The 13425-nt window shown below is 35.0% G+C and overlaps 2 protein-coding genes and 1 non-coding gene across 3 annotated transcripts in view; all 3 read left to right on the top strand.

The window, feature by feature from the left end:
* The first annotated feature begins 1612 nt into the window (after nucleotides 1–1612).
* On the top strand, nucleotides 1613–1684 carry Trnah-gug (transfer RNA histidin (anticodon GUG)). Its single transcript has one exon. It is a non-coding gene; the product is annotated as a tRNA-His (tRNA).
* A 473-nt stretch (nucleotides 1685–2157) lies between these two features.
* Nucleotides 2158–13425, top strand: part of LOC113513068 (uncharacterized) — a 230629-nt gene continuing 219361 nt past the window's right edge. Inside the window, exon 1 of the mRNA XM_052894337.1 lies at nucleotides 2158–2461. The gene's annotated coding sequence lies outside the window, so the exon portion shown is untranslated. The remainder of the gene's footprint in view (nucleotides 2462–13425) is intronic.
* On the top strand, nucleotides 8858–11051 carry LOC128200549 (uncharacterized). The gene has a single exon (XM_052894336.1). The coding sequence runs from the start codon at nucleotides 9363–9365 to the stop codon at nucleotides 10029–10031; it is 669 nt and encodes a 222-aa protein (XP_052750296.1). The 5' UTR covers nucleotides 8858–9362; the 3' UTR covers nucleotides 10032–11051.

The raw sequence follows: 13425 nt of genomic DNA, 5'->3' as shown, positions 1-13425 counted from the left end.
TTGTAATTAAAAAATGCTAACATGTTTTGTGCTAAAAAGCCTGAAGCACATTTGAATTAAATTGTCTAGTACAGACATAGACGTAGTATGATGAACTCATGTACCTACTTTATAATCTATAACCAAAGGTTGTCTGAAGGAGATTGCTAAGCGATAAGATCTCCCTTTTTATCACTTCTCATTAAAATTTGTTGTATTTATTATTTATATAAACAGTGCAATAAAGTGCAAATAAATAAACTAACCTAGTACATAATAATATCAAACCCAGTGTATACCGATAGCGTAGGTGGGGTCACCATTCAAATAACATCAAAACTCTCATAAATTTATTTTAGCTATTTAACTGTTTTGTCTCTTTCTTTTCTGCTAAATTCTTAGTTTGAATGAGAGTGACAAAGTAGTTAAAATAGGTTTGTAGGAAGTTTCAGCTTTTATGAATAAGGTCGTAAAAGAGTTGAGATTGATCATCTGGTGGAAAATATAAAAAAAAATCCACTTTATACTTTTACGATTTTGGGAAGCAATTTTTTACATTTTCGTTACCTGTTGTTACCTGCCAAAGCTACGATGATCAAAACTCTTTTAGTTCCCTGATCATTTTTACCTGTGTTTGGGGCATGCGCAGAGAAACTTTTAGCTTTTATAATATAACGAAGATCTGTCCGTAGCCGGCTCTTGTTCTATATGAAGGTGAGTAGCTCAAAATAATAGTACTGCCGATAAGAAAACTTTTGATAGCACAGCCTGGAAGAGATGTTGATTGATGAAAGATCTTATTGCAGAGCATAATATTTTGTGGACTCAATTAAAATGTATATACGATAAATATTGATCCTTTATTTCATATGTAGGTAGGTAATCTTTATACATTTTTGGATTTTTTAATATGTGAAAATGGTATGGTAAATTATCGGCTATATACACTGGAAAAGGCAGTTAGTCCTTCATGAATCAACGATAATTTAAATAAAAATGTGTTCCAGGAATAAGAAATGTACAATAATATATAAATGTTTTTTGGAACCATTTTCCAAGTAAATTAAAAAATTGAAATGAGACAGTATAGTTAAATGTATAAATATAATGTATAGGTATAAATTTATTTTTTTGTTAATTTTAATCTGTTTATAAAAGTGTCTCCATTATGCTTTTTTCATTTAATAATTAAAAAAATCTGAAATCAATAAGCCGGAAAATGTACATTTTTCTCACCCAAAAAGGGATGGCCAAGTTATATTTTAGATGAATACCGTATTAGAGCGGCGTATTTAGAGTGGGGTCCTGATGGGCCGTCCGAACAATGGGCTAAGTGCCCAAAAGGATGCGTATTAATGTTTGTTACATACGTGTTTTTCGACAACGCGCGCGTGACGTTCTTGGTGCTAATAATTCCAAACATGCTTACGTCCATAGGATTATCGGTAACTCTGTTTATTATTATAGACGGATATTTATAGTATGTCTTGTTATATCATAAATTACATTTTCTTAGTAATAAATAATAATATAAAATTTATATTAAAATAAAAAATAATTTAAAATAAAATTTATGTTTAACCATTCTGAGATGTAATACTTAATTTCACTAATACTGCCCATAACTCCGATAGCCGTGATCGTCTAGTGGTTAGGACCCTACGTTGTGGCCGTAGTAACCCAGGTTCGAATCCTGGTCACGGCAGTTCTTGACACTGTTACGGCGGAGTTTCATTTTTGTTTTTTTTTTTTAATACATTAATTTATAATGACAGAATGAATTTTTAATATTATTCTATTTATTTTAATTCTAAAAAGTTCTTTAGAGTATTACGATTATGTTGTTTCTCATATTTGTAATAAAATTTGTAAAGAAAATAATATTTAATAACATTATTTAAATTTAATAATTATAAATCGTAGACAGTTAAGGCGAATCTATAGTATTAACAAAATTATTTAAAAAATAGAATATAAGTTCTATGATTTACTACTGCCATCTATTATGCATTTGCTAACATTTATTCTGGTTGCTTTCAGTAACAGTACATGCACACTATGCTTCTATCAAAAGCAATATATCTTATATTTATCAAGATACTCAATATAGATGGCGTAAGTAGTATTTGTTTTGGTTCAACAACCACGCACCGCAGCTGTTCGCTATCATAGAAATACGTGAGAGAAAAGGAGTGGTGATTAGGCTCGTTTTGCCCAAATATTACGTTTTTTATATGGTTCACGGACATTATAAGGGCTGTGATCGTTATATACTGTAGATGAAGTCGCTTTAATTGTGTTGTGTCGTTGGTGGTGTTGAAAAACAACGTTAAATGGTGTAATTAGGCATGTAAACGTAGGTTATGACGTTTACTACGGTGTTTCTGTGTGTGAGTGTATACATTGACAGCATTGCCGCTGGCCGTTGGAGCGAATCTTGTAACGGAATAGCTACTATGTGAAATAACGTGAATGCTGTTTGGTAAGTTGATTATATTGTTTTGATGAAGGCATCTAAAATAAATAGGTCACGTCTAGTCAATCGTTCCGCGCGCAATGTTTGACCTCCGTCGGACCCGCTCGCCGTTTCGTGTAATCTGTAATATCACAAATTTCTCGGTATTTTTTTTTGGTTGTGTTTACCGCTTTCGCATAGTCTCTACAGCAATTTATCTAACTATATTTGATTTATTGTTTTTCTCTACGTCTATTTGAATTCTTATTTACCTAAATGCAAAGTTCGTTTTCGGCCTAGGTATCTAGGTTTTTATAATGGGCATAAATGGAATAGTAATACACTGGCGGGGCACCAGTCAGGGATGATAATTGAGGGTAAAGCAGCTCGGTGGCCCATCGTGACGAATTCAACAACAAGTCAGTTATGATTGTTTCTAGGAGGAACCACGTGGAAGTCAACCTATTAGGGTATATTGCGAGTTATGGGTCTTTTAGATCCCATTAATAACAATCCTTTTCTAGCTACCAGCTTTACACCCCAAGATATCAGCTTTACTAAGCAGATTACAATAAGTTTCGTTTTCCATTATGCACATATATAGGTAGGTGTTATTGTGTTAATATAACCAATCTGGTATTACTGGGTACAGAGGAATAACATCTGAGTCCTCAGGAATGAAAACGCATGGGGGGGTATCATGGGCGAAACAGTATATTATGTCCATGGTAGTTCTCATGTCTATAGGCGACGGATACCACTTTCCATCAGGTGGGCCGTCAGCTTGTTTGCCATTCTAAGTTGTATAAAAAAAAATCTTCCATACGGTACCTCTTATTAACAATCCTGGTTGATTCCTCTCAATGAGCCAACTTTTTATCCTCAACCTCACCTACCTATCATCACTCATTGATAGTTCACCTGAATATCCCTTCCAATTGCGGAAGCAGGGCTAACATTCTATTTTTATTAAAAAAAAAAAAATCCACAGAGAATCAAACCCGGAACTTCATTTCTCTGTCTTTTTGTAGTATAATTTTTTTTTATCTCAATCACGGGGCAAAGTCGTGAGTTCTAACTACCTACTTTTTTACACGAAAACTTATAAGTAATTGTTTCCATAGATCTATTTGTATCGCAATTGAGCGGTCATGAAAGTTCATTGTACTTACGGACATAATTTTGATATTATCTACATGCCCTATTAAGCGAATCTACGTTATAAACATACCTACACACGAGCAATACAGTTGTACTTGCTTGTTTTTATACCTATTCCAGGTCTTTTTTAATGGGTGAGAACGGAATGGTAACCCAAACAGGCGCCCCACCTGGGCTATTGGTATACGCTGGTGGGGCACAAATGAGAGATAATAGGTGAAGATGAAAGCAGATTAGTCCGCCCATCGTGATGGATTTCACAAGAATTAATCACGATGGTTGGGAGGGAGGGAGGGGCAGGGATTGTTTATAATGAGATCCGACAGATCCATTACTAGCAATATACCCTAATAGGTCGACCTCCACGCAGTTTCCCCTGGACACCGTAGAATTTAATTTTTAATGAATTCATCACAACGGGCCAACTGACCTGCTTCATTTTACCGATATCGCAGGCGGGGTTACCATTCCATTTAAATCTATTATTTCAAGGAGGAACCGCGTGAAGTTCTACTTGTTAGATCCGAGGGGAAAAGGATTGGTAGTAATGGAGACTGAGAATCCCATTGCTAGCAAAATACCCAACCAGGTCGACCTCCTTGCGGTTCTCCCTGGAAACTATCATTGTTAATTCCTGATGAATTCATCATGATGGGCTAACTGGCCTGTTTTCATTCTCATCTATCACCCTTCACTGGTGTTCCGCCAGCGTATCCCGTTAGCACAGGCGGGATTACCACACCATTTTGACCCATAAAAAAAAACTTGTTAGATCCAATTACTAACAATCCCTTTCCCCCGGCCTATAGTGTAGATCTAAAGCACTCTCTTTTCTATATTTGTTATATATATGAATAACACCTGAGTCTTCAGGAATGGGACAGAGGTAACCAAGCAATCGACTTTTGTACAAAGTCTCCCTCTGGTAATTTCTGAAAGTAATAATGTTCATCACAATATGAACGTTTGGATTGGATGCTAATTTGAAGACAGTTTCAACTTTATTAGCTAGTCGCTAGCGTCACATATTGTAGACTTTAGACTTTTTATAACCGGTTTTTTGTGTCGTGTCCAATTGAATAGCTGTTAGATAATGCGTACTATTAGCGACGCTCAGGGTTGCCAGATGCGATTTTTTATTTTTACCCAAATGTTCAATATTTTTTTATTCAATAAGTTGTTTTTTTTTTCCTTTTACCCAATCAGAATTTTGTATCGGTTTTCACTACGTTTTGCCACGAATCATAAAAAAAATGTCAAAAATAAAACGTGCTTTCGTATGTTTCTATTTTTGGCTTTCTTGTTTTATCCTATTTTCTGTTTTGATATTTTCATTCATATATTTCATATACTTAACACTATATGATTTATGACTACTTCAATTGCTAAAAAATTATTGAGTATTCTCCAAGCCCACTTCACTTTTCTCCAACAATTTCTACAGGAATTTAAATCCTTTAAAATTTCACGCTCACTAAAACTTTTACCTAAAACTGTGAAAAAAATACGAAATCTAGCAACACTGGTGACGTCTATACCTACACTTGCAAATGTCATATGTTTCTTTTGTTACTTAGATGTTTGTTTAGTTTTTGAGAGTTATAAAAAAAGAGAGATTAATTTTGTATGTAATGTGTTTAATGTGTACTTTTGCAATCAATAAAGTTTCTGTCATATTAATTTTGTAACAATTACAACTGTTGTTTTTTACAGATTAATAAGGAAACTTCATGTCTTAAGAACAGAATACATATTATACATTAGTAATTATTTGTGTTCGTCTTGCCACACACTCATCCTTATTACTCTTCTAGTTTTTAAATGTTTATTAAACTGTTCTTTCGAACTTCCGTAATTATACATTAGGTACTAGATGACCAAGCAAACGTTGTTCTGCTATATAAACGATATTTTCTAGATAGAGACACCAATACCACCTAGTGATATGAAATATGCTTTACGATCTGTTCTCATACTTACCAAATATACATAACAAATTTCGTTTTAGATGAGTTTGACCACAAACACCGTGATATGAGAGTTTTATATATAAGATTGTAATACCTGTTTGTACAACATGTATGTGTTTTGTATGATTATCCCTTATTTTAGACACAATGTACATTGTTTTTTAAATAAATGACTAATGGCTAATGACTAACAATTAATCCGTTGTCTTAAAGATTGCTTTCAGCAATAAAGCTGCCTTATTGTACTTATACATAAAGAATAAAATAGGACAACTGTCATATTCTTTGTTTTTTTTTAATAGTTGAAAATGGAATCATAACCTTAATGCTCTATCGGTATACGGTGTCGGGGCACCAGTGAAAGACGACAGGTGAGGATGAAAGCGGGTCAGTTAGCCAATCGTGACGTTTTTTACAAGAACTAACCACGATGGTATTTATGGGGAACAGCGTTGAGGTATATTGCTAGCAATGGAGCTGTTAGACCCCATTACTAACAATCCCTATCTTTCTATTTCCTATATTATTTAATTCAAATAAAGTATAAGTACTAATTTATTAATTTTAATAGCGACGAAGATATATCTGCATTGACCAGAATAAAAAATCTTCACCATCCCATATAGTACCTGTATACTAAATTTCATAGTGATTGATTAAGCAGATAAGGCGTCAAGATGTAACAAACAAACTCACTTGCACATTTATAATATTGGTAAGGAGGATTAATTATCTTTAAAATCTCTCAATGCTATAGCACAGTTTTTAATATTTGCGAACTGCGATTTTTTTTATACAACTTAGAATGGCAAACAAGCTGACGGCCCACCTGATGGAAAGTGGTAACCGTCGCCTATAGACATGAGCTTTACCATGGACATAACAGAGTATACTGTTTCGCCTATGATACCTCCCATGCGTTGCCATTCCTGAGGATTAGAGTCTACACCACGTCATCGGCATCACTATTAATTCACATTTTTTTAGCTATTACAATCCCATAGCTGGACATAAATATTTTCCCATACAATTACTTGACTCCATTACTATTTGCTGCATTTTATTACTCACGCTGTTTTATTCTACTCCAACGTAAGCAATGAAATTAAATTACACCTATCTACTTACATAAGTTTCTTAGAAAAATATTGAAAAAGGGTTGCCCTTTATCCCATAATCCTATACTCCTAAAGTGAATTTAAACAGTAATCCATTCGAAGAAGACCTAGTATTATATTCCGTTTGTAAAATCTAATTTCTCACAGAGTTTTCAAGCGTAGTATTCTCACACACGGAATGGGGATTCATTTTATCAGATTTGTTTCAAAATGGAAAGAACCCTTTTCCAACTCCGACATAGAAATACTTAAATAATTAAATTTTTAGGTAATACGTAGAAAATACCCAGATGTACTTATGAATACAAATGTTTGTATCGTGCTGGTATTGAACCTGTAACCATCGGAGGGTAAACCACTACTCTCCCTACCCTCTATCACTTTTTCAACTATATTTCTCGGAAACGGCTAGCCAACGCTCTCAGTTATTTGGCATACATTGCCTTGGTGTCTTTGCAATTTATTCACATTTAAATTCGCTTTAAAATGCTTGAGATATAAATTTAAAAATGTAACGTTATTGATTTACAAAGGTGGAGGGTTGGAGGAAGGGGCATTAACATTTGCTGGGGCCTCTCAATTCACAGTTTTAGAGTTAAACCAAAAATTCACAATAATTGGCCAACTGGTCCAGAACTGGACCTGAGTTGAATTGGCTAATTATTGTGAATTTTTTCTTTTATCCTCAGCGTTTCATTCTGTACTAGTGCTTCGTCATTTTATACCATGGGCACCGTATAACATTAGGGGGAGCAGAGAAGGGGGGTACGCTATTCTAACTTCATTCCTAAAAAATCTAAATGCCACGACCTTTTAAAATAGAGAGATCGGGTCTGTCAATTGACTTGAATTGAAACAATAGTTTGGCTAGAAACGAGATCATACCGTTAGCATTTTGTGTGCGGATTGAACTCATCGGACATTTGTATATCATTAGCCTCCATTTTGTTGCCGTCAGTTAAACTAATCTTTTAATAATGATAAATGATCTTAAAACCTCTAGTAGACAAGATTGGTTACTTTTTAATATGTATATTTAAATTTTATATTATACTAACTTTTATTTGCGACTTGGTTCGAGTGACCAGGATATCTTTACTGACCGGGATAAAAAGTGAGTGGATATACATATAGTTTGTACGGTGTACCAAATTTTATAATGATTGGTTAAGCCGTTAAGGCGCTATAAGTTACCGGTTCGTTTTAACTTGTTGTTGTCGTTTTAACCTAATTAATAAGAATTATAATATTAGTAATTTATAACTTAGCGTAAAATGTTATTTTGACTCCTACTTTATTTTTACGCTTAACCACAACGGTAGCAGACGATCAATTGCTTCTGACTACCCCATTAGATATTATAGTCCTCTATATTTTTTATTTTAATATTATTTAGATTTAGCCAATCCCAAAATATATTAAATAAATGTTAGAATATCATACTACGAAAGTGGCTGAATAATAATTTTGAAATGGCATAAATTCGCAATAATCTGAAACTACATTTAGCTAACTTATTTACTACCGGTTCTAGATTTGACTAAGTGGCGAGAGCGTCTACGCGGGCGAATAATTGCTAAGCAAATTCTCAATAACCACAATTCAGACTGTAAGGTAGAATTGAAGATATTTCACTAAGAGGATTTAATAAATGATGGACGTTCTATCTGTTATTTTTGTATTACTTTTAACTTTGCAATAAGAATATATTATTATGCCTATCTAAGATTACGCTAAGAACGCAGAGAGGACTCAGAACCGAAGGCCATATCGCTTGGTCAACGGCAGAACAGACAATCCTGCAACTCTCAGTCGTTATCTTTGTACGCACCGCAATGCTGCATGCGATTGCGTGTTTATCGATTACTGTCGGCTGTTGAAATGTTGTTTAAAATTTATAAGTTTGTAAAATAAACCTATGGATCACTGCACGTATTGGGATACTGTAAGTATGGTAAGTAATTTATAAATAAATTAATAAATATCTTGCTTCATTTACTTAATTAATTCCTTTCATGCATATGCGCCAATTCATGAGATTTTTGACTCCTTAATCAAATAGCTACATTTTCTATTTAATCATTATAGACTAGTCTAGGCCACTTATGATACCTGCATCTTTCAACTTTCGTATTATACAATATATATTTGTTTTCTCAAATTTACATCTTTTATGTTATTCAATTTTGTATCCAATAACTGTACCAAATACACAAACTTCTTCACAGTGTTCCAAAATTTTTTATATAAAATGACTAGCTTTTGCCCGCTACTTCATACGCGTGGGTTTTAGATGTAGGAAAATCAATGAAATAGACTACTTGATGGCGTATTAAGCAGAAAATAATATATAAAAACGTAAATTAGGGGTGCAAGAGGCGAGCGATCGAGATAGGGAGAATGACAGTATTACAGCAGACATTAGTAAGATAAGAAGTAAAGAATAACTAAATGGGATAGATAAATGAAACACTAGGTGTCATGTCGTATACGGAGGTCAAAAATATGACCTGGGATAGAGCTGGCTGGAAGAAAATGTATGAATTAATTGCACCGACAACAGGAAACTCTTAAATGAAAAGAAAGAAAAAAAGAACGTAAAAACGTCAAACATCACGCACAAAAATTAGCCTTCAGTACATTAAATACAGCAAAATTTTCCGTTACAAGAAAAAACGTATGATACATATATTCTGTAATGTGTTGAGTTTGGTCAAGCGTTTGACAATTACAATGACTCCAAAGAAACCAATTAGGCACATCCGAGAGCTTACAGACAAGAACCCCGAACATCTGCCGGATATAGCTTTGGCCGCTATAATATCTTATAAGAAACAGAATGAAGTGAGCGATTTTATGAATTACTTGCTCGAAGCCCTCGAGCGTAATTGTACATGGCTTAACAACGTTATTGCTAAACAAAACAACTTCAAATGTGCATTTTTGACTGGAGCTGGTCCAAACCGTTTTCAAATTCAAGAAATTATATATCCTTCTAAAGAAGAAGAAGACATAAAATTAGAAGTTGAATTCAAAGACTCTGAAGATTATGATAAGGTAGCTGTAGCAGCTCTTTTCAAATTATCAAACATGGACTTAGATTACTTGCTCAAGTATATTAAAACAAAGCTATTTGATAATTCGATATTGACAGAGGATTTATTAAAGGGCAAAGCGCTGGGCATCAGTTTTGCGGTCTTAAGGCCGTTGTCCGAGAAACAATACTGTGTAATGGAAAGGATTGCTATTGGTAGTTCCATGAAATGCATGGTACCTATGAAGAAGAGGCGAGAGGAAGAAAAACTGTTTATTGGTCCTCCTATAAAGAAGACCAGATGGGTAGTTTAATTCTGTTGCATAATTGCACCGTTATTGAATAGCGAAATCAAATGGACAGTCGTTATGGTGCACCACGGTGTTATGTAGCATATAATGACAGCAATTTGGAGCGACTGTAAAATGCGGGGCTCAGTAAATTATACTCATTTTTGCAATGATCGTTTCCGATTACCTGTGATGGATATGGTGCATTTATGTTGGAATATTTCATTTCTATAAGAATTGCTTCAAATAAGATATTATGTGTTGTTATAAAAAAATAAACCCTCATTAAATCACTATTTAAGTTCTCTATATCCGTATTTTTATTCTCGGCAGATCATGTGCTTATAGATGTTACATTGTTTCTCAAAAATTCTTCAATTTTCATATACGAGTATGAAGATATCTGAATTATTTGTGTACTACTTTGAAGCACCATTCGCTAGAATCAGGCAAATTTTACAAATTATTTTTTGTTACAATTGGCTAAATTCTAAAATACATATATGACCTATCTAGACAATTCGATAATTTCAGAAAGGTTATGAGTATTGAAGAAAAAGCGTGATAGAATATGAAAACGAGTTTTTCAATTTCAACACTGAACTACCGGCTAATAATAATGAATGTTTACAATACCTCCCGGTTGAACTAGTCGTTTTTCATCTCAACCGGCCGGGCGTAACACAGATCAATATCTCGGGAATCAGGGCAGCCGTGCGCCGGCTAACTTATAGCCTCAAATCCTTCCACCAATAACTTATTACAATAGCACTCTCTGTTACGCAACCGTGAAGAGTGAAACTATAGTTTTTCCTGTTCTCCATGATTTGGAAGCCTTCCTAAAACGGCGGCAGTGCTTGCGAACTTTCCGATCTGCTTATCGGTGGACATAAATCAATTTGAATCATGGCACAGCCTGAATATAAGTTGGGTCCCGCCTGAGCCCTTTTTCTAACTTGGGACCGACCATACAGATTAAGGGACCGCTGACCGTTGCGTAATTGGTGTAATAGTTATGTGATTTATTAGATTTATGGATTTATGTGCTGCAGTAGTAAATTCTAATATTTGAATTCTCTCAAATGGTATTGGTACAAATAAGTGAGTTAAGTCTTAAATGGATAAGACAAAGAGTATGATGATTGCCAATATTTAGAATATCACAGAATTCAGTACGAGTCATTCATCAGTAACTCGTTTATAGTGTCTTGTATATCCTGTATGCTATAACCTTTATTCTGGTAAAGTGAAAACAGCAGCTAATTTATGACAACAGTTTTTATTGATGTCAGAACAAACGTATATATATATATATATATATATATATATATATATATATATATATATTGACTTAATTTTAAAAAATATTATTTTGACATCTAATGATCTCATTATTCCTCCTCCTCCTCATAGTATTTTTTTTTTTTAATATCTCCCTTATACAGAAATTGTCCTGTTACAATTTTAATATAATAAAATTATAAGATGATGCACCGATGCCGATTGTCATATTATTTTTTTGAAGCTGGGAAAATATATATTTTATTAGCTGTATCCCACGAATTTGCCCCCGTTAATCAATATATAAAGACCTATCCTATATCCTAAGTTAGGTACATCCTAACTTCGGGATGTAACCTACCCGGTTACCAAATTTCATTTAAATCTTTTCAGTAGTTTTTGCGAGAAAGAGTAACAAACATCCATCTACGTTTACGAACTTTCGCATTTAAAATATTAATAGGGTTTTGCTGCAATCACTATTACACGCATGCATTTTCTACTCCTTGCATTTCGCATTGCGCTGAAAAATGATCCCTGCTGCCATTGTTCTACACGTGTTTCTAAGTTTTCTGTCACCACACTACCTCACTGTAGTAGTATAAATATGCATCTCACGAACACTACTGTGAATTCCCCGTTGGCTCTCAAATGTTGAAGCTGCTATTCAAGATTTTGACCACGGTCTAGATTTAATTTACATTTGAGATTTCCCTCCCATATTTCTGTTCTCACGTCTTTTATATCATTTTTCGCAAAAATTTGTACAAGTAATGCATTATGTAGTAAATGCATTGTCTGTCATTACACGACACGTTATGGTACGCTTGTACCGTCATGGTATAATAGGGGAGCGAAATACATATATGTAACTAGTTGTTCCCCAGGGCTTTACTCGCATGCATTTTATTTATCATATATTATTTATTTATAATGGGTCAAAGTGACATGGTAACGCATGCCTATCGTTATTTGTTGGTGGGGTACCAGTGAGGGATGGATGGTGATGGAAACAAGTCTCTTAGCCTCTATCGTAACGAATTTGACTAGAAGCAACGACGATGGTTTCCAGGGGAAACCGTATGGTGTTCGACCTGTATTGGGTATATTGCTGGCAATGGGGCTATTAAACCCCATTATTAACAATACTTGCGTCCTTTTTGGTATTACCTAAATATAAATTACGATATAATTTACCCGACTGCCAAATTTAATCCAAATCTGTTCAGCTTTTTAAGACTGAGCAATAAAATCAGATCCAGCTAACTATAGGCCCATAGCTATCACCTCCTTATTCTCGAAAGTCATGGAATCAGTTGTTAACCATCAACTGCTCCGGTACCTTGATCTCAGATCGCCAGTACGGCTTTCGACGGGGGCGCTCGGCTGGTGATCTTTTAGTTTATTTAACACACCGATGGGCGGTGGCAATCGAGAATAAGGGAGAGGCCTTAGCTGTTAGTCTGGATATTGCGAAAGCCTTTGATCGGGTGTGGCATAGGGCACTAATCTCATAACTACCTTCGTTTGGGTTGCCTGCGAGATTGTGCAGTTGGGTCGCCAGTTTTCTTAAGGAACGTAGCATTAAGGTCGTAGTCGACGGAGCATGCTCTGACTTAAAACCTGTGAATGCTGGTGTCCCGCAAGGCTGTGTACTATCTCCGACACTGTTTCTTCTGCATATCAATGATATGTTACAGATCAGTGATATTCATTGTTATGCAGACGACAGTACAGGAGATGCATTATACACCGGTCATGCAAAGATCTCGCGGGCACATACCGATGAGCTCCGGAACAGACTTGTGTCTGAAATCGAAACTTCGCTCGACAAAGTTTCGATCTGGGGTGAACGCAATCTTGTTCACTTTAACCCTAAGAAGACACAAGTCTGCGCGTTCACCGCAAAAAAGACACCGTTTGTCGTATCTCCTTACTTTCGGGGCACTTCCCTCGATAATAAGTCGAGTCTGGGGATTCTTGGCGTCGATATATCTAGCGACGTCCAGTTTTGCGGTCATCTAGAGGAAAAAGCTAAGATAGCTTCCAAAAAGTTGGGGGTGCTCAATAGGGTGAGACGGTATTTCACGCCAGAAAACCGCCTGAAACTATATAAAGCTCAAGTGAGGCCACACAT

Source organism: Galleria mellonella, unplaced genomic scaffold (genome assembly GCF_026898425.1).
Source record: "Galleria mellonella isolate WM207_F2 unplaced genomic scaffold, CSIRO_AGI_GalMel_v1 utg21, whole genome shotgun sequence".
Classification (NCBI taxonomy): Eukaryota; Metazoa; Arthropoda; class Insecta; order Lepidoptera; family Pyralidae; genus Galleria; species Galleria mellonella.
This window is presented reverse-complemented; position numbering and strand designations above follow the sequence as displayed.

What these genes read in the sequence shown, in the direction of transcription:
- LOC128200549 (XM_052894336.1), top strand. Translation starts at nt 9,363, where the DNA reads ATGATACATATATTCTGTAATGTGTTGAGTTTGGTCAAGCGTTTGACA.